The sequence below is a fragment of the Artemia sp. Qi Xiang Cuo genome, chromosome 20 (genome assembly GCF_049724085.1).
Source record: "Artemia sp. Qi Xiang Cuo chromosome 20, ASM4972408v1, whole genome shotgun sequence".
Classification (NCBI taxonomy): Eukaryota; Metazoa; Arthropoda; class Branchiopoda; order Anostraca; family Artemiidae; genus Artemia; species Artemia sp. Qi Xiang Cuo.
This window is the reverse complement of record NC_142813.1, coordinates 31,851,042-31,872,787: the sequence shown is the minus strand read 5'-3', so window position 1 is coordinate 31,872,787 and position 21,746 is coordinate 31,851,042. Positions and strand designations below refer to the sequence as shown.

The 21,746-nt window shown below is 39.6% G+C and overlaps 1 protein-coding gene across 3 annotated transcripts in view; it reads right to left on the bottom strand.

The window, feature by feature from the left end:
* LOC148940099 (serpin I2-like) overlaps positions 1-21,746 on the bottom strand; it is a 156,582-nt gene that overhangs the window by 38,508 nt on the left and 96,328 nt on the right. For all 3 annotated transcript variants that reach the window (XM_089105932.1, XM_089105934.1, XM_089105933.1), the window contains exon 4: positions 5,482-5,695. In XM_089105932.1, the coding sequence (XP_088962058.1) occupies positions 5,482-5,695 (214 nt within the window). The remainder of the gene's footprint in view (positions 1-5,481; positions 5,696-21,746) is intronic.

The window sequence follows — 21,746 nt, the reverse complement described above, 5'->3', positions numbered from 1 at the left end:
GAATTTAACTAAAAACAGGGGGGAGAATCTGTAAAGTATTTAACATCAATTCGAGAAGCTTTTCCGGGTCTCTCATTTCTTAGTCATTTGGGCATTTATGTGTCAACGATAGCGGTCCAGGGGGGGGGGGCTCTTGGGACTAAAGCTAGTCGTGGGAAAGGGGTCGTTCCCAGGCCTGGAACTTCCGTTCCAGGAAAGTTATATTCTTGGTTCATTTCTAAAGGCAGTCCATCTTTCGCCTTCGTCGTAGCTAGTTGTTCTTGTGCTACCTTAATTTCTCTATGTGTATTCTCACGTTATTTAATAAAGACCATGTACCAACGTTTATCATCTATTTTCGGAATTTACGTAAACCATTACATCTACCAATATAAAAAGGGCACACAAATAAAGAACTAAAGAGAGGTTTACAGTAGAAACCTTACATTAATTAAAACTTACCAGGGATGCCAATCGGATGAGAAATATTGACGCCAAGAGTTTGAAAATTACCTTCCCCTGTATCTTTCAAAAAGTAAAATCTGGAAAATTACACAACAGTTTTGGGAGGTATACATTTCCGGAAGGGGGTGGGGGCCCTGAATATTTTTTTCTAAAATTCCATTCAAGCGGAGCTCGGTCTCCTAGTGCTACATATTAAAACTGGCAACAATAGATAACGAGTATAGGCTGGCACCCCTTATTTGTGAGCATGAAATTTCTAATTTGTGAGAAAAATAGACACATATTGTTAGGGTTCACTTTATCTAACTTGCAGGAGACATTTCGTACAGCAAGCTGATGCAGAGAAAAACCTCACACAAGTAGCACTGGCGTTGCATAAAATGCGACTAATAACAGTAATAACCCTCACTACATTTATTTCAGTTTTTTTGGAGCTAGTTCAAAGAAATACTTAGAAAAACGAAAATAGCAATAAGTCAGCATGGAATTGTACATAGAGGCAGTTCTACATTTATGGGTTAGTATGTGAATCCAAAACGCAAGGAATATGACGTTATCAGGGTTCAATAGTAATTTCAGTTACAATTAGGAGAATTTCCAAGCATCTTGGAGTTTTGATTTAAATAACGGAAGTAGAAAATTAAAACAATTAAATTATTCCTGGAGCTGATCCCTTCCACCAACTAACTTTTATGACTAAACTACAACCGATTTGACCTATCGAGCTATAGTACGAATATTGTTATAAAAAGTACGAAGTCTTATTTTTTTTTTCAATGATTTCCTGTTTTCAGTGATATCATTTCTGTACTATTTGCTGATGTAAAAGTAGAGTAGTACGTTCCATTTCTACAAGACATATAAGAAAACATTTCTACAAGACATATACACCTTTTCAAAGAGAGTGAGTACACCCTCAAATGGCCTTCCATTTCTACAAGACATATATGAAAACATTTCTACAAAACATATACACCTTTTCAAAGAGATTGAGTACCCCCACACATGGCCTTCCATTTCTACAAGACATATAGGAAAACATTTCTACAAGACAAATACACCTTTTCAAAGAGAGTGAGTATCCTCTCACACCTATGTTCCTTGGTACCTTTCCAAGCAAAGTGATCAAACACGTCTTTAGCAACTTCGTTCATCCGTCATCATGACATGTTTTTTTTTTTTTTTTACCAAAAGATAGAAATTGTCAAATTGCGTAATCAAAGGATGCTCTCATTCTAGAAATACCGGTTTACAGCTAGCTATAATCATGTGTTTTTTTTCTATATATATCGAACAAACTGATCATTCTGTATCAGTTGATAAATTGAAGTTGTAATAAGCCTATAGGAATCGATTTATTCACTCGTTCTAATCAACAATAAAAGAATTATAATGGTATGTAAATATACATTATTTGTGGACCAATACAAGAACATAACCTTTTTTATTCCTATCTATCATTTGACTTTCATACAGAAAGGGAACTTCTGTAATTATGCAAGCTTTCGAAGTAAACATCTACGATAAAATTCGCATGTTCATAAAAGCTGTTTAGATATTTTGATTAGAAGGCTGTTGCTTTCTCGTGAGATTATATGTCACTGCATTCTTAATTAAGCAAACTTAAACGATCTTCGCTTGCTCGACTAACAATTTATATTCAGCTACTTGTATGGGCAAGTGTCAATTTACTTAAGGGGGGGGGATAATAATTGTAGAGAAAAAAAAGAGGAGGAGTTGGCGGAAGGGGCACCCACCATTAATATTCTAAACAAATTTGAAACGTAGTTAATAGTTGAAATTGTATTTTTTTTTTCATGTATCGTATTTAAAACAAAGACAGTCACTGAGATAAGCAAACATCCGCCCAGACACATAGGCAAGGAGAGTGAGAGAGACAAAAACGCATGTAAATATTTTGATTCAGACATACAAACCGACAGAGACAGGCATTGAGATAGGCAAACACCCGCCCAGACAAATAAGTAGAGGAAGTGAGGGAGACAAAAAACACATATAAATATATGGATTCTGACATGCAAACTGACAGACAGGCATTGAGATAGGCAAACATCGCACCTATGACTGTGCGTCTGAGCGAGAGTTTGCCTATCTCAATGCCTGCAATTGTTGGTTTGTATGTCAGATTCTATTCATTAATATGTGTTTTTGTATGTCTCACTTCTTCTCCGTATGTATCTGGGCGGATGTTTTCCTGTCTCAATGCCTGTCATTGTTGCTTTGTGTGTCTGACTCTATATCTGTGCATGTGTTTTTGTCTGTTTCACACTCTTGTTCTTTTTGTCTGGGTGTATTTTTTCTTTTCTGATTGTCTGTCTCTGTCGGTTTATATGTCAAAATCCGTTTATTTATAAGTGTTTTTGTCTCTCTCACTTCCTCTGCTTATGTGTCTGGGCGTATGTTTGCCTATCTCAATGCTTGTGATTGTTGCTTTTAATGTCAGAATCCATACATTTATCTGTTGTTTTGTCTCCCTCGCTTACTACGCGTATGTCTCTGGGCGAGTGCTTGCATATCTCGGGACCTGTTTCAGTCGGTATGTATTTATGAATCCATATATTTATATGTGTTTTTGTTTCCCTCACTTCTCCGGTTCTTTTGTCTGGGTGGGTGTTTGCCTATATCAATGCCTGTCTTTGCTGGTTTGTGTGTCAGAATCCTTACATTTATATGTGTTTTTGTCTCTCCCAGTTCCTCTGCTTATGCGATTGGGTGGATGTTTGCATATCTCAACGTCGGTTTGTATGTCAGAATCCATACACTTATACGTGTTTTTGTCTCCATCACTTCCTCTGCTTATGTGTCTGGGCGGGTGTTTGCCTATCCCAATGCCTGTTTCTGTCGGTTTGTATGCCTGAAACAATATATTTGCATGTCTTTTTGTCTCTCTCACTGTCTGTGCCAATGTGTCTGGGCGGATGTTTGCTTATCTCAATGCGTGTCTTTGTCGATTTTTATGTCAGAATCTATATATTTATAGGTGTTTTTATCTCTCCCACTTCCTTTGCTTATGTGACTGGGCGGATGTTTGCCTATCTCAATGCCTGTCTTTGTCGGTTTGTATATCAGAATCTCTATATTTATGTGTTTTTGTCTCCCTCACTTCCTCTGCCTATGTGTCTGGGTGGGTGTTTGCCTATCGCAATGCCTGTCTCTGTCGGTGTGTATGCCTGAATCCATATATTGATATGTTTTTGTCTCTCTCACTCTCCTTGCCTATGTGTCTGGGCGGATGTTTGCTTATCTCAGTGACTGTCTTTGTTTTAAATACGATACATGAAAAAAAAACAATTTCAAGTATTAGCTACGTTTGAAATTTATTCAGATTATTAATGGTGGTCGCCCCTTCCCCCAACTCCTCCACTTTTTTTTCTACAATAATTACCCACCCCCCCCTTGAGTAAATTGACACGTGCCCATACAAGTAGCTGATTATAAATTGTTAGCCAAGCAAGCGGAGATCGTTTAAGTTTGCTTAATTAAGAGTGCAGTGACATATAATCTCACGAGAAAGCAACAACCTTCTAATCAAAATATCTAAACAGCTGTTATGAGCATGCGAATTTTATCGTAGAAGTTTACTTCGAAAGCTTGCATAATTACAGAACTTCCCTTTCTGTGTGAAACTCAAATGATAGATAGGAATAAAAAAAGGTTATGTTCTTATATTAGTCCATAAATAATGTATATTTACATACCGTTATAATTCTTTTATTGTTCATTAGAACGAGTGAATAAATTGATTCTTATAGACCTATTATAACTTCTATTTATCAACTGATACAGAATGATCAATTTGCTCGACATATATAGCAAAAAAAAAAACATGATTGTAACTAGCTGTGAACCGGAATCCCAAGAATGAGACCATTCATTTATTACACAATTTGACAATTTCTGGTTTTTGGTAAAAAAAAAAAAAAAAAGACGTCATGATGACGGATGAATAAAGTTGCTAAAGACATGTTTGATCACTTTGCTTAGAAAGGTACCAAGGAACATAGGTGCGAGAAGATACTCACTCTCTTTGAATAGGTGTTTATGTCTTGTAGAAATGTTTTCCCATATGTCTTGTAGAAACGGAAGGCCATGTGAGGGGGTACTCACTCTCTTTAAAAAGGTGAATATGTCTTGTAGAAATGTTTTCCTATATGTCTTGTAGAAATGGAACGTACTACTCTACTTGTAGAAGATGTATTCTTATCCATTTTTGAAAGTTTCAAAGCAAGCAAATCTTATACAGACCTGATAGATTTTAGGCTGTAAAATACCCTTACCTATCAGAGGAAACAATTTTATCTGAGCAAACATGGTGAAACAGGAAGTGTGATACATTTTCGCAATTTTGCCCTTAAATAGGCTCACCAATGTACTTGATGATAAGGTTAAGAAAAGGGTTATTTTTATAAATACTAATGTCAAACATATTAGGAAGTGCTATGGACCCCTGTTTTTGCGTTTATTTAATATTAAAAATTAGGGTGGATTAATTAAGAAAAAATGATCTGCTCAAAGTAAAGAACGAAGTTGAAAGGAACAACAATTTTAAAGTTACTGAATAATTTTTTCTCCAAATTATTGGAGGGGCAAATGCCCCCTTACCCCCCCCCCCCCCCCATCAACGACGACACTGATGCCTATGTCTGCATATTCAAAGTATCGACAAGTTCCAAATGGCTAGATCTATAGTCGAAATTGCAAAATTCATAAAAAGCAACGTTTTCATTCTGTCTAACAGTAAACCAACATTGGTAAATGTAAATAACGGGTTGGAAAAGATTAGAAAAACTGTGTTTATTTACCCCCAAAATAAACAATTCATGAGAATAGTGTGGTTCAACTTTGAGTGTAGTGAGTTTCTCAGAATAGTGATTCCAGAAGGATTTGTTGAAAATATTGACCAACATAAAAAACGATGTGTTTTATTTTTAAAGATACTGTTAGAATGGTGGACCGCGTTCACGTCTCTGAATAAGAAAATCATGAAATACTAAATATTATGAAATGTTATTCTACCTGGCGAAAGCAAGTCTTCAATATTTCCATTTGTAAAGTTGCTAATCCTTTTGTTGACAACTTTTGCCACCAAGTCAGGCAGTTTAAAATTTGCTGCTCTTGTATCTGCAAAGTACCTCTTCTTAACTGTGCGATGAAAGCTCTGAGTCATTTTCTGATTTATTGGTATCCACATGCTGTTCAAAATGTCCAAAGACTCTGCTCCTTTGTTGTCCTACAAATAAAAACTTTAACTCTATTTCAACTCTTAAACACCGAGTATGTACCTAAACAGTGATTACTACCATTTCTGATAATGACAAATCATAGCAGCTTTAAGCTGACTGGCAACACAGCAGCTAAAGCTGTTCCTTTATAACTCCGCTCAAAGGTTCGCTTTCACTCCTTACTATGAAGTTCCTACTTTCTTCAAATCTTTTCTTATTACCCTTCCCATCCCACTCGGGAGGTTCTACTTTTCGTTTGCACAAGCGCAATTTTTTGAAAAAGCACTAACTTCCAAAAAAGCACAAATTTTGGTAACTTATCACCCACCATCCATAAAAGGTATCCTAACCCTCTCAACCCTTTGTTTCATCATAGCGACTTCTTGTATTTTAATTTTAGTTTTCTTATTTTCATTCATATTTATTCCGTTTATTCCTAAAAATTAAAATAACGAATGTAATTACTCTAACAAATATTTTAATATTGGCTATAGCCTTGATTGATGTTGTGATTTCCCCCCTTTTCATATTTTTGGACATATTATTCTTTCGCTTCAGTACAATATCTAGTTCTTTCGTCAAATGTTAAGTTTCATTGAGTTCCAAGTTATCAAAAATTCTCTATTAATTATACAAATCCAATACATTTCACTATAGGCGTAATACTATCATTAAATAACTATAAATAAGCAAAGTTTACCTATTCTTCCGTTTAATTTCCTCTTTAGGTAACATGAATTATTCATCCATATCTACTCCTAGAAATTTAAAATAACGAGTGTAATGATTTTAAGAAATATTTTCATCTTGAATAAAACCTTGATGGATATTGTGATCTTCCCCCTTTTTCAATGTTTTGACAGATTTTTCATTCGACTTTAGTACCATCTCAAATTTCTCCTTCCAAAACAAATCTTCCTTCAGTTCCAAATTATCAAAAGCTCTATACTAACTGTACAAATCAAATATACTCCACTATAAGCGTGTTATTTATTATGCACTCATTTACATAGCCATAACCCAAAAACCTGCTTTAATTCGACGAGTAAAAAAACACTCAGCAAAAAATTGATTTTCTTTTTTTGGCATTTTTTTTTTTTTACAAGAGATGAAAATTTTCAAGAATTGAAAAACTAGAGCAGCGGTTTCAGCCTTCATAAGCGAGAAATCATTATTGCTATAACTCCAGAGGTTTAAGTCTATAACCTCCTGAGACCTGACCATAGAAATACTTTTCTGATTATGTTCATTTCTTTGTAGTTTACTTTAAAAAAATCATTTTGACCATTGATCAACTAAAAAAAAAGTTGAACCCCCCTCCCTCCCTTCTGGAGGATGTCCACAGGTGTGGACATTGGGTCCCAATCGAGCTAAGAGTATAGTAAAAATCTGTTTCGTCTATTAAAAGAGATTTGTCAAAACGTTGAAAACAAAATATTACTCTTCATGAAATTTCTTGAAGCAGTTGCTGTCTCGTGTCAAGCAGAGAATGATTTTACACTGCGAGCACATCCATCTTGACCTTTTGCAGCATCCAGGCCTTCTGCACCGGGCTGCATTCGCCAAGTCACAAAATTCTGGTAGATGCAGTGCAGCTCTGGCATATTGTGGAGGGATTGGCCTCTTTTTCACACTCAAAACACGGTGTTGAGTTTCACCCAATGGCTCTTCGTTGCTATTTTCTTAACCTTGTGAATCCGAGCTTCCAGAATTGAGCAAAAACTCGGCCACGTTGAAACGAAGATCAATGAGCTGTTTGAGGTCACCAGAAACTTCTGGGCCATGGCCCTTCAGCTCATGACATGCATTGGCTAGTGCAGTATCCACAAAATGATGAAACAGACGCACAGTCCATTTTTTAGTACGCGTCTCAAACCGGTAATAGCTGACCATGCGGTCCACAAGGTCGACCCCACCCATGTAGGTGTTGTAGTCGGAGACTACTCGTGGACATTTGACCTGCACGTAAGACCCCTGGCGCTTGTCATACTGTTTGACCTCTGTCTCCTCTTCTATACCTTTGCAGTTTGAAGACAGGAGAACCACTTTGTTATCAAACCACTGGGTCTCGGCTACTTTTCTATCTGAGCGCACAGACATGACAGAGGTTCCTCTGCCCTTTCTTTTCATTTCTGTTTCGGTAAAAAGCGTTGGACCGTTGGCACCCAAACGGTTCTTCATGATAGTTCCGGTCACATTTATTTTTCTTTCAGCCAGCATGTCGAGGAGCTTAACAGACGAGAAGAATCGGTCAAAATAGAGGTATCTACCTTTTGGTAGGGTCTCAGACAAGCGCAGTACGATCCCAGCTGACAAGCCATGTGCTACCAGCTGTTCTCCCAGGGTGGTGGCTCCCTGGTAGATTTGGAAGTCAAGTATCAGCCCTGAGGAGCTGGCAAGGACAAAATTCTTTAATCCAACCGGATTGGGCTTGTTAGGGACATATTGCTTGAGAGTCGACATACCCTGGAAGGGTATCATCTGTTCGTCAATTGAACAGTTCCTGTCCCTTGGCAACTGGACACAGATATTCCTGAAGTTGTCAAGGATCGGCTGCACCTTCCAAAGCCTATTTTTGGTTTTTTTTTCGTCTGAGATTTCTGAATCAACAACGAACTTCAGGTTCGACCGGATTGTGAAGAATCTGTCTCGAGTCATTTTTTGTGATATGGCTTCCACCCTAAACTTCCCAGACCAGAACATGCGGATCCGAGGAAACTTGAGGTTTCCCATCAGGATGACAATGCCAACAAAAATTTTCAGCTCGTCTGGAGATACATTCAAGCTTTTGTGGTGGGCCAACTGATAGTTGTAGTTCATGCAAAAAGCTATACGTTCGAAGAAGCTCTCCGGGTAATATTGCAAAAAGAATTGTTCTCTACTCCAATCGTCGTGGTCCTGGAAATGAGCGGGGCCCACGTCCGGCCCACGATGATTATCGAACCGCCTAGACTTCCTCCAGGGCAAGGTTGCTGCTACTTTGTCAGCCTTCAAGCGTTTGGCACGGGTTGCTAAGGGTGCGTTGTCATCAGATTCTTCACTTTCAACATTTGGAAGAACAGCATAACTGCTTGATGACAGAATGGCTGCAACAGCTGGTTCACCGTCAGAGTCTGAAGACGACAAGGAGTAGTTTTTTATCCATTCCTCATCATCATCTAAATCAGAGATGTCCAGGTCACTCTCATCGAGCATTCCAAGGGCGTCATCCAGGGAAACTACAATAAAGGAATAGGTTTAGTAAGCTTGAAACTAATGGCTAGATAGATAGATAGATAGATAGATAGTGATTGGCAAAATAAATATCACAAACCCTAGTGGACCCAATTTGCATTTCTTATTAAAAAAAAAATACAATAACAACAAATAGTTACCACTGTAACGAAAACACGACAGGTAACAGTCAGAAAATACAAAATACAAAAGTCATAAACATAGGTCATAACTATAAAATATTTTAAAGGTCATAATATAAAAAGATGAAAAGGGTAACAAATAAAATAACCAAATATTCAACAATGAAAAAATAATATATACAAAATCGTTTAATTTTTAGCAGACTTACGGGTTGTGATTTTGGTTGATTTTATTTGCAAAAAAGGGAATACAAGTTTTTTATAAAGTAAGGAAGAAAAGGGTATTGGAGACAGAATGGGGGTGGGTGGGGACACTTTACAGGGGTGGCGATTTCTTATGGGTGAGTGGCGGCTAGGTTGTTGCCAATTTAGTAAATAATACAATCATTGGCCTCTGATATCCCCATTAGAATCAAGATTTGAACTACAAAAATCAACCCTAGCTTTTTACTCGATTGGAACCGCCTGTCCACAGACGTGGACATGGAGGTTTCCCAAGTTCCAAAATATGGCACTTATCGAACTAACTGCTTTTAAAACTATCTAAGCACTGTCTACAATCAAGAGAGTACACCTGACTTTTCTCAGAACTCGTTCTCACTACTTTCTTTTTTTTTCTTTTTTCTTACCTTTGCTTTTTTCATCTCCTTATTTTAGCCTTTTCTAGTTTGTAAAAACACCACTAAAAGTCGCAGAAACTTTCTGAAAAAAATCGTAGATGGCTTTCCAGGTCCAAAAAGCACGTTGATACAACGAAATCTTTGCTAGATGGCGAGGCCTTTGCACAAAAAATATTTTATGGGGGTGTCCACAGACGTGGACACCAGGTCCCAGGAGGATCACTTTTTTTTAGATTGATTAAAAAAAAAAAATTCCACAAAATAAGTTTTTCAAAGAAAAGTAAAGAACTCCATTAAACAAAAAATGAGCAAAAATAAAATCAAATAATCTACCAAGCTCGAAACTACCACAAATCAGCATCGATAAATAAATGAAACCCAAAACGAACAGAAATTACAATAAATAACCGAGTCGAACTCAAAACGAGCAGAAATTAACACTAGTTGGGCGCAAAACCCCTATGCCTTCCCGAGGCCAGAACAAAATTTGCACTTTACTGAAAAAATATAAATGTTTTTACTTTTATAACTTTAATAAATCAAATAATTTTAACATTTTAATTACTAAATATCAGTGTATGTATATTAAACTGACAATGCACATTCATTTGTATTTTTTCAATAAAGTGCAAATTTTGTTCTGGCCTTGGGAAGGCATAAGGGTTTTGCGCCCAACTTACGTTAATTTCTGCTCGTTTTGAGTTTGACTCACCTGTTTATTTTAATGTCTGTTTGTTTTGGGTTTAGCCAAAAAGGGCACTAGCACTTTGAATTTCCAATCAAATGAGCCCCTTTTCAAGTTTCTATGACAACGCCTTCTATAAAAACTTTATATACCCCAGGACACAACTTAAAACCCTTGCCCTGAGGACATGGGCGCCCATATGGGGGGGGGCAGGGAGGGAGCTCTTGCCCCCCCTGGCTGAGTGATGCTGCCTTATTTTTATATTTTTGTTCTGAGATTTCTATTATATAGCATTAAAAGTAGCAATTAGACGAAGTTTGCCCCCCCCCTGGAATTCAGCTTATGGGCGCCCATGCCTGAGGGTTGTTGGGGAGTGTCCTCCTCAAAAATATATTTTCTATCTGGAAAACAACTACGCTGAACAAAATGGCTATCTCAAAATTTTGATTGGATGTGTTTGGGGGAATGATGGGCGTGGGGGAGGGGATAGTTCCCCTCCAATCCCTTTCGACTATTAAGAAGGGAACTAGCCCTTTGAATTTCCAATCGAATGAGAGAGAAACAGGTTTTATTAAAAAAAAATACAACACATTAACAACAAAACCCGAAGTTTATTAAACTTGTATGGGTACACATCACCTTTTACAAAACCCTACATACACAATTACTACCAGCCAGCCTTAGACCCCCCCCCCCAAAAAAAAAGCCTGTTTTGAAGTTTATACGACAACAACTTCTTATAAAAACCTTATATGCCCCTAGGGCATAGCTTAAAACCCTTGCCCTGAGGGTTGTGGGGAAGTGTCCTCCTAATAAATATATATTTTCTATTTGGAAATCAACTAGCCTACGCTGAACAAAATGGCTATCACAAAATTCTGATTGGATGTGTTAGGGAGAATGATTGGCGTGGGGGGCTAGTAGCCCTCCAATCACTTTCAACTATTAAAAAGGGCAATAGCCCTTTGAATTCCCAATTGAATAAGCCTGTTTTGAAGTTTCTAGCACAACGCCTTCTATAAAACTTTATATACCCCCAGGGCATAACTTAAAACCTTTGCCCTGAGGGTTGTGGGGGAGTTTCGTCCTCAAAAACATATTTTTTATCTGGAAATCAACTACGTTGAATAAAATGGCTATCTCAAAATTTTGATTGGATATGTTTGGGGGAGTGATGGGCGTGGGAGGGGGGCTAGTTGCCCTCCAATCACTTTCATCTTTTAACAAGGGCACTAGCCCTTTGAATTTCCAATGGAATGAGCCTGTTTTGAAGTTTCTACGACAACGCCTTGTATGAAAATTTTATATGCTCCCAGGTCATAGGTTAAAATCCTTGCCCTGAGGGTTGTGGGGGAGTGTCCTCCTAAAAAATATATTTTCTATTAGGAAATCAACTAGCCTACGCTGAATAAAATGGCTATCTTAAAATTCTGATTGGATGTGTTTGGGGGAATGATTGGCGTGGGGGGCTAGTTGCCCTCCAATCACTTTCAAATATTAAAAAGGGCACTAGCCCTTTGAAATCCCAATCGAATGAGCCTGTTTTGAAGTTTTTTACGACAACGCCATCTATAAAGTCTTATATACCCCCAGGGGATAACTTAATACCTTTGCCCTGAGGGTTATGGGGGAGTGTCCTCCTCAAAAACATATTTTCTATCTGGAAATCCACTACGCTGAACAAAATGGCTATCTCAAAATTTTGATTGGATGTGTTTGGGAGAGTGATGGGCGTAGGAGGGCTAATTTCCCTCCAATCACTTTCAACTATTAAAACGGGCACTAGCCCTTTGAAGTTCCAATCGCAAGAGCCTGTTTTGAAGTTTCTACGACAACACCTTCAATGAAAACCTTATATACCCCAAGGGCATAACTTAATACCCTTGCCCCAAGAGTTGTGGGGGAGTGTCCTCCTCAAAAAGATATTTTCTATCTGGAAATCAGCTTTGCTGACAAAATGCCTATATCAAATTTTGATTGGGTGTGTTTGGGGGAATGATTGGCGTGGGGGGGGGGCTAGTTGCGATCCAATCACTTTCGACAATTAAAAAGGGCACTAGCCCTTTGAATTTCCAATCGAATGAGCCTGTTTCGAAGTTTCTACAGCAACGCCTTCTATAAAAGCCTTGTATGCCCCCAGGGCATAACTTAAAACCTTTGCCCTGAGGCAAAGTTATCTCACAATTTTGATTGGATGTGTTTGGAGGAAAGATGGGCGGTGGGGGGCTAGTTGCCCTCCAATCACTTTCGACTATTAAAAAGGGCACTAGCCCTTTTGAATTTCCAATCAAATGAGCCTTTTTTGAAGTTTCTACGACAACGCCTTCTATACAAACCTTATATGCCCCCAGGGCATAACTCAAAACCCTTGCCCTGAGGGCTGTGAGGGAGTCTCCTCCTCAAAAACACATTTTCTATCGAGAGATCAACTATGCTGAATAAAATGGCTATCTCAAAATTGGGATTGGATGTATTTGGGGGAATGATGGGCGTGGGGTGGGGATAGTTGCCCTCCAGTTACTTGACTATTAAAAAGGGCACTAGCCCTTTTAATTTCCAATCGAATGAGCTTGTTGTGAGGTTTCTACGACAATGCCTTCAATAAAAACCTAAAATGCCCCCAGGGCATAACTTAAAACCCTTGCCCTGAGGGTTTTGGGGGATTGTCCTTCTGAAAAACATATGTTCTATATTGAAATCAACTACGCTGAACAAAATGGCTGTCTCAAAATTTTGATTGGATGTGTTTGGGGGAGTGATGGGCGTGGGAGGGAGGCTAATTGCCCTCCAATCACTTTCAACTTTTAAAAAGGGCAATGCCCCTTTGAATTTCCAATCGAATGAGCCTGTTTTGAAGTTTCTACGACAACACCTTCTATGAAAACCTTATATGCCCCCAGGCCATAAATTAAAACCCTTGCCCTGAGGGTTGTGGGGGAGTTTCCTCCTAAAAAATATATTTTCTATTTGGAAATCAACTAGCCTACACAGAATAAAATGGCTATCTCAAAATTCTGATTGGATGTGTTAGGGAGAATGATGGGCGTGGGGGGCTAGTTGCCCTCCAATCACTTTCAACTATTAAAAAGGACAATAGCCCTTTGAATTCCCAATCGAATAAGCCTGTTTTGAAGTTTCTAGCACAGCGGCTTCTATAAAACTTTATATACCCCCAGGGCATAACTTAAAACCTTTGCCCTGAGGGTTGTGGGGGAGTGTCGTTCTCAAAAACATATTTTTTATCTGAAATCAACTACGTTGAATAAAATGGCTATCTCAAAATTTTGATTGGATATGTTTGGGGGAGTGAGGGGCGTGGGAGGGGGGCTAGATGCCCTCCAATCACTTTCATCTTTTAACAAGGGCACTAGCCCTTTGAATTTCCAATGGACTGAGCCTGTTTTGAAGTTTCTACTACAACGCCTTGTATGAAAATTTTATATGCTCCCAGGTCATAGGTTAAAATCCTTGCCCTGAGGGTTGTGGGGGAGGGTCCTCCTAAAAAATATATTTTCTATTAGGAAATCAACTAGCCTACGCTGAATAAAATGGCTATCTTAAAATTCTGATTGGATGTGTTTGGGGGAATGATTGGCGTGGGGGGCTAGTTGCCCTCCAATCACTTTCAAATATTAAAAAGGGCACTAGCCCTTTGAAATCCCAATCGAATGAGCCTGTTTTGAAGTTTTTTACGACAACGCCATCTATAAAGTCTTATATACACCCAGGGAATAACTTAATACCTTTGCCCTGAGGGTTATGGGGGAGTGTCCTCCTCAAAAACATATTTTCTCTCTGGAAATCCACTACGCTGAACAAAATGGCTATCTCAAAATTTTGATTGGATGTGTTTGGGAGAGTGATGGGCGTAGGAAGGCTAATTTCCCTCCAATCACTTTCAACTATTAAAAAGGGCACTAGCCCTTTGAATTTCCAATCGCAAGAGCCTGTTTTGATGTTTCTACGACAACACCTTCTATGAAAACCTTATATTCCCCCAGGGCATAACTTAATACCCTTGCCCCGAGGGTTGTGGGGGAGTGTCCTCCTCAAAAAGATATTTCCTATCTGGAAATCAACTACGTTGAACAAAATGGTTATCCCACAATTTTGATTGGATGTGTTTGGGGGAGAGATGGGCGTTGGGGGACTAGTTGCCCTCCAATCACTTTCAACTATGAAAAAGGGCACTAGCACTTTGAATTTACAGTTGATTGAGCCCTTTTGAAATTTCTACGAAAACACTTTCTCTAAAAACCTTATGTGCCCCAAGGGCATAAATTTAGCCCTTTGAATTTCCAATCGAATGAACCTGTTGTGAGGTTTCTACGACAATGCCTTCAATAAAAACCTAATATGCCCCAAGGGCATAACTTAAAACCCTTGCCCTGAGGGTTTTGGAGGAGTGTCCTTCTCAAAAACATATGTTCTATCATGAAATCAACTACGCTGACCAAAATGGCTGTCTCAAAATTTTGATTGGATGTGTTTGGGGGAGTGATGGGCGTGGGAGGGGGGCTAGCTGCCCTCCAATCACTTTCAACTTTTAAAAAGGGCACTGCACCTTTGAATTTCCAATCGAATGAGCCTGTTTTGAAGTTTGTACGACAACGCCTTCTATGAAAACCTTATATGCCCCCAGGGCATAACTTAAAATCCTTGCCCTGATGGTTGTGGGGGAGTGTCCTCCTAAAAAATATTTTTTCTATTTGGAAATCAACTAGCCTACGCAGAATAAAATGGATATCTCAAATTCTGATTGGATGTGTTTGGGGGAATGATTGGCGTGGGGGGCTAGTTGCCCTCCAATCACTTTCAAATATTAAAAAGGGCACTAGCCCTATGAATTCCCAATCAAATGAGCCTGTTTTGAAGTTTTTACGACAACGCCTTCTATAAAGTCTTATATACCCCCAGGGAATAACTTAATACCTTTGCCCTGAGGGTTATGGGGGAGTGTCCTCCTCAAAAACATATTTTCTCTCTGGAAATCCACTACGCTGAACAAAATGGCTATCTCAAAATTTTGATTGGATATGTTTGGGAGAGTGATGGGCGTAGGAGGGCTAATTTCCCTCCAATCACTTTCAACTATTAAAAAAGGCACTAGCCCTTTGAAGTTCCAATCGCTAGAGCCTGTTTTGATGTTTCTACGACAACACCTTCTATGAAAACCTTATATTCCCCCAGGGCATAACTTAATACCCTTGCCAAGAGGGTTGTGGGGGAGTGTCCTCCTCAAAAAGATATTTCCTATCTGGAAATCAACTACGTTGAACAAAATGTTTATCTCACAATTTTGATTGGATGTGTTTGGGGGATAGATGGGCGTTGGGGGTCTAGTTGCCCTCCAATCACTTTTAACTATTAAAATGGGAACTAGCCCTCTTAATTTCTAATCGAATGAGAATTTTTTTAAGTTTCTACGACAACGCCTTCTATAAAAACCTTATATGCCCCCAGGGCATAAATTTAGCCCTTTGAATTTCCAATCGAATGAACCTGTTGTGAGGTTTCTACATCAATGCCTTCAATAAAAACCTAATATGCCCCCAGGGCATAACTTAAAACCCTTGCCCTGAGGGTTTTGGGGGAGTGTCCTTCTCAAAAACATATTTTCTATCTTGAAATAAACTACGCTGAACAAAATGGCTATCTCAAAATTTTGATTGGATGTGTTTGGGGGAGTGATGGGCGTGGGAGGGGGGCTAGTTGCCCTCCAATCACTTTCAATTCTTAAAAAGGGCACTGCCCCTTTGAATATCCAATCGAATGAGCCTGTTTTGAAGTTTCTACGACAACGCCTTCTATAAAAACCTTATATGCCCCCAGGGCATAACTTAAAATCCTTGCCCTGATGGTTGTGGGGGAGTGTCCTCCTAAAAAATATTTTTTCTATTTGGAAATCAACTAGCCTACGCAGAATAAAATGGATATCTCAAATTCTGATTGGATGTGTTTGGGGGAATGATTGGCGTGGGGGGCTAGTTGCCCTCCAATCACTTTCAAATATTAAAAAGGGCACTAGCCCTATGAATTCCCAATCAAATGAGCCTGTTTTGAAGTTTTTTACGAAAACGCCTTCTATAAAGTCTTATATTCCCCCAGGGCATAACTTAAAACCTTTGCCCTGAGGGTTATGGGGGAGTGTCCTCCTCAAAACATATTTTCTATCTGGAAATCCACTACACTGAACAAAATGGTTATCTCAAAATTTTGATTGGATGTGTTTGGGGAAGTGATGGGCGTAGGGGGGCTAATTATCCTCCAATCACTTTCAACTTTTAAAAAGGGCACTAGCCCTTTGAAGTTCCAATCGCATGAGCTAGTTTTGAAGTTTCTACGACAACGCTTTCTCTGAAAACCTTAAATGCCCCCAGGGCATAACTTAATACCCTTGCCCCGAGGGTTGTGGGGGAGTGTCCTCCTCAAAAAGATATTTTCTATCTGGAAATCAGCAATGTTGACAAAATGCCTATATCAAATTTTGATTGGATGTCTTTGGAGGAATGATGGGCGTGGGGGGGGGGCTAGTTGCGATCCAATTACTTTCTACTATTAACAAGGGCACTAGCCCTTTGAATTTCCAATCGAATAAGCCTGTTTTGAAATCTCGACGACAACACCTTCTATAAAAGCCTTATATGCCCCCAGGGCATAACTTAAAACCCTTGCCCTGAAGATTATGGGGGAGTGTCCTCCTGAAAAACCTATTTCCTATGTGGAAATAAACTACGTCGAAAATAAATGGTTATCTCACAATTTTGATTGGATTTGTTTGGGGGAAAGATGGACGTGGGGGGCTATTTGCCCTCCAATCACTTTCGACTCTTAAAAGGGCACTAGCCCTTTGAATTTCCAATCAAATGAGCGTTTTTTGAAGTTTCAACGACAACACCTTCTATACAAACCTTATATGCCCCCAGGGCATAACTCAAAACCCTTGCTCTGAGGGTTGTGAGGGAGTCTCCTCCTCAAAAACACATTTTCTATCGAGAGATCAACTATGCTGAACAAAATGATTATCTCAAAATTGGGATTGGATGTGTTTAAGGGAATGATGGGCGTGGGGGGCGGGGCTTGTTGCCCTCCAGTCACTTTCGACTATTAAAAAGGGCACTAGCCCTCTGAATTTCCAATCGAATGAGCCTGTTTTGAGGTTTCTACGACAATGCCTTCAGTAAAATTCTTATATGCCCCCTGGGCATAACTGAAAACCCTTGCCCTGAGGGTTGCGGGGGAGTGTCCTTCTCAAAAACATATTTTCTATCTGGAAATCAACTACGATGAACAAAATGGCTATCCAACAAGTTTGATTGGATGTTTTTGTGGAAATGATGGGCGTGAGGGGGGGGGTAGTTGCCCTCCAATCATTTTCGATTATTAAAAAGGGCACTAGCCCTTTGAATTTCCAATCGAATGAGCCTGTTTTGAAGTTTCTACTAACACGTCTTCTATAAAAAACCTTATATGCCCCCAGGCCATAACTTAAAACCCTTGCCCCGAGGGTTATGGGGGAGTCTCCCCCTCAAAAAGATATTTTCTATCGGAAAATCAGCTACGCTGACAAAATTCCTTTCTTATAATGTTGATTGGATGTGTTTAGGGGAATGATGGGCGTGGGGGGGGGGGGGGCTAGTTGCCCTCCAATCACTTTCAATTCTTAAAAAGGGCACTAGCCCTTTGAATTTCCAATCGAATGAGCCTGTTTTGAAGTTTCTACGACAACGCCTTCTATGAAAACCCTATATGCCCCCAGGGCATAACTTAAAACCCTTGTCCTGAGGGTTGTGGGGGAGTGTCCTCCTAAAAATATTTTTCTATTTAGAAATCAACTAGCCTACGCAGAATAAAATGGCTATCTCAAAATTCTGATTGGATGTGTTTGGGGGAATGATAGTCGTGGGGGCTAGTTGTCCTCCAATCACTTTCAAATATTAAAAAGGGCACTAGCCCTTTGAATTCCCAATGCAATGAGCCTGTTTTGAAGTTTTTTACGACAACGCCTTCTATAAAGTCTTATATACCCCCAGGGCATAACTTAAAACCTTTGCCCTGAGGGTTATGGGGGAGTGTCCTCCTCAAAAACATATTTTCTATCTGGAAATCTACTAAGCTGAACAAAAAGGTTATCTCAAAATTTTGATTGGAACCTTCTATACAAACCTTATATGCCCCCACGGCATAACTCAAAACCCTTGCCCTGAGGGTTGTGGGGGAGTATCCTCCTCAAAACACATTTTCTATCTAGAAATCAACTATGCTGAACAAAATGGCTATTTCAAAATTGGGATTGGATGTGTTTGGGGGAATGATGGGCGTGGGGGCGGGGCTAGTTGCCCTCCAATCACTTTCGACTATTAAAAAGGGCAATAGCCCTTTGAATTTCCAATCTGTTCCTGTTTTGAAGTTTCTACGACAACGCCTTCTATGAAAACCTTATATGCCCCCTGGGCATAACTTAAAACCCTTGCCCTGAGGGTTGCGGGGGAGTGTCCTTCTCAAAAACAAATTTTCTATCTGGGAATCAACTACGATGAACAAAATGGCTATCCAACAAGTTTGATTGGATGTTTTTGGGGAAATGAGTGGCGTGAGGGGGGGGGGGGTAGTTGCCCTCCAATCATTTTCGATTATTAAAAAGGGCACTAGCCCTTTGAATTTCCAATCGAATGAGCCTGTTTTGAAGTTCCTACTAACACGTCTTCTATAAAAAACCTTATCTGCCCCCAGGCCATAACTTAAAACCCTTGCCCTGAGGGTTGTGGGGGATTGTCCTTCTCAAAAACATATTTTCTATCTGGAAATCAGCTACGCTGACAAAATTCCTATCTCAAAATTTTTATTGGATGTGTTTGGGGGAATGATGGGCGTGGGGGGGGGGGGCTAGTTGCCCTCTAATTACTTTTGACTATTAAAAAGGACACTGGCCCTTTGAATTTCCAATCGAAGGAGCCTGTTTCGAAGTTTCTACGACAACGCCTTCAATAAAAACCTAATATGCCCCCAGGGCATAACTTAAAACCCTTGCCCTGAGGGTTTTGGGGGAGTGTCATCCTCAAAAATCAATTTTCTATCTTGAAATAAACTACGCTGAACAAAATGGCTATCTCAAAATTTTGATTGGATGTGTTTGGGGGAGTGATGGGCGTGGAAGGGGGGCTAGTTGCCCTCCAATCACTTTCAAGTCTTAAAAAGGGCACTGGCCCTTTGAATTTCCAATCGAATGAGCCTGTTTTGAAGTTTCTACGACAACGCCTTCTATGAAAACCTTATATGCCCCCAGGGCATAACTTAAATTCCTTGCCCTGAGGGTTGTGGGGGAGTGTCCTCCTAAAAAATATTTTTCTATTTAGAAATCAACTAGCCTACGCAGAATAAAATGGCTATCTCAAAATTCTGATTGGATGTGTTTGGGGGAATGATAGTCGTGGGGGGCTTGTTGTCCTCCAATCACTTTCAAATATTAAAAAGGGCACTAGCCCTTTGAATTCCCAATGCAATGAGCCTGTTTTGAAGTTTTTTACGACAACGCCTTCTATAAAGTCTTATATACCCCCAGGGCATAACTTAAAACCTTTGCCCTGAGGGTTATGGGGGAGTGTCCTCCTCAAAAACATATTTTCTATCTGGAAATCTACTAAGCTGAACAAAAAGGTTATCTCAAAATTTTGATTGGAACCTTCTATACAAACCTTATATGCCCCCACGGCATAACTCAAAACCCTTGCCCTGAGGGTTGTGGGGGAGTATCCTCCTCAAAACACATTTTCTATCTAGAAATCAACTATGCTGAACAAAATGGCTATTTCAAAATTGGGATTGGATGTGTTTGGGGGAATGATGGGCGTGGGGCGGGGCTAGTTGCCCTCCAATTACTTTCGACTTTTAAAAAGGGCAATAGCCATTTGAATTTCCAGTCAAATGTGCCTGTTTTGAAGTTTCTACGACAACGCCTTCTATTAAAACCTTATATGCCCACAGGGCATAACTCACAACCCTTGCCCTGAGGGTTGTGGGGGAGTGTTCTCCTAAAAAACATATTTTCTATCTGAAAATCAACTAGCCTACGCTGAATAAAATGGTTATCTTAAAAATTTTGATTGGATGTGTTTGGGGGAATGATTGGCGTGGGGGGTTAGTTGCCCTCCAATAACTTTCAACTATAAAAAAGGGCACTAGCTCTTTGAATTCCCAATCGAATGAGCCTGTTTTGAAGTTTTTTACGACAACGCCTTCTATAAAACCTTATATACCCCCAGGGCATAACTTTAAACCGTTGCCCTTAGGGTTATGGGGGAGTGTGCTCCTCAAAAACATATTTTCTAGCTGGAAATTCACTACGCTGAACAAAATGGCTATCTCAAAATTTTGATTGGATGTGTTTGGGGGAGTGATGGGCGTAGGGGGGGGCTGATTGCCCTCCAATCACTTTCAACTTTTAAAAAGGGCACTAGCCCTTTGAAGTTCCAATCGCATGAGTCTGTTTTGAAGTTTCTACGACAACACCTTCTATGAAAACCTTATTTGCCATCAGGGCATAACTTAATACCCTTGCCTCGAGTGTTGTGGGGGAGTGTCCTCCTCAAAAAGATATTTTCTATCTGGAAATCAGCTATGCTGACAAAATACCTATATCAAATTTTGATTGGATATGTTTGGGGGAATGATGGGCGTGGGGGGGGGCTAGTTGCCCTCTAATTATTTTCGATTATTAAAAAGGGCAATAGCCCTTTGAATTCCAATCGAATTAGCCTTTTTTGAAGTTTCTACGACAACACCTGCTATAAAAAACTTATGTGCCTCCAAGGCATAACTTAAAACCCTTGCCCTGAGGGTTGTGGGGGAGTGTCTTTCTCAAAAACATATCTTCTATCTGGAAATCAACTAGCCTATGGTAAACAAAATGGCTATCTCAAAATTTTTATTGGATATGTTTGTGTGAATGATACATTGGGGGGGGGGGGGGGGTTAGTTGCCCACCAATCACTTTCGACTATTAAAAAGGGCACTAGCCCTTTGAATTTCCAATCAAATGAGCCCCTTTTGAAGTTTCTATGACAACACCTTCTATAAAACTTTATATACCCCAGGACTTAACTTAAAACACTTGCCCTGACGGTTGTTGGGGAGTGTCCTCCTCATAAGCATATTTTCTATCTGGAAATCAAGTACGCTGAACAAAATGGCTATCTCAAAATTTTGATTGGATGTGTTTGGGGGAATGATGGACGTGGGGTAGGGGATAGTTCCTCTCCAATCACTTTTGACTATTAAGAAGGGAACTAGCACTTTGAATTTCCAATCGAATCAGCCTGTTTTGAAGTTTCTACGACAACGCCTTCTTATAAAAACCTTATATGCTCCTAGGGCATAACTTGCGGGGGAGTGTTCTCAT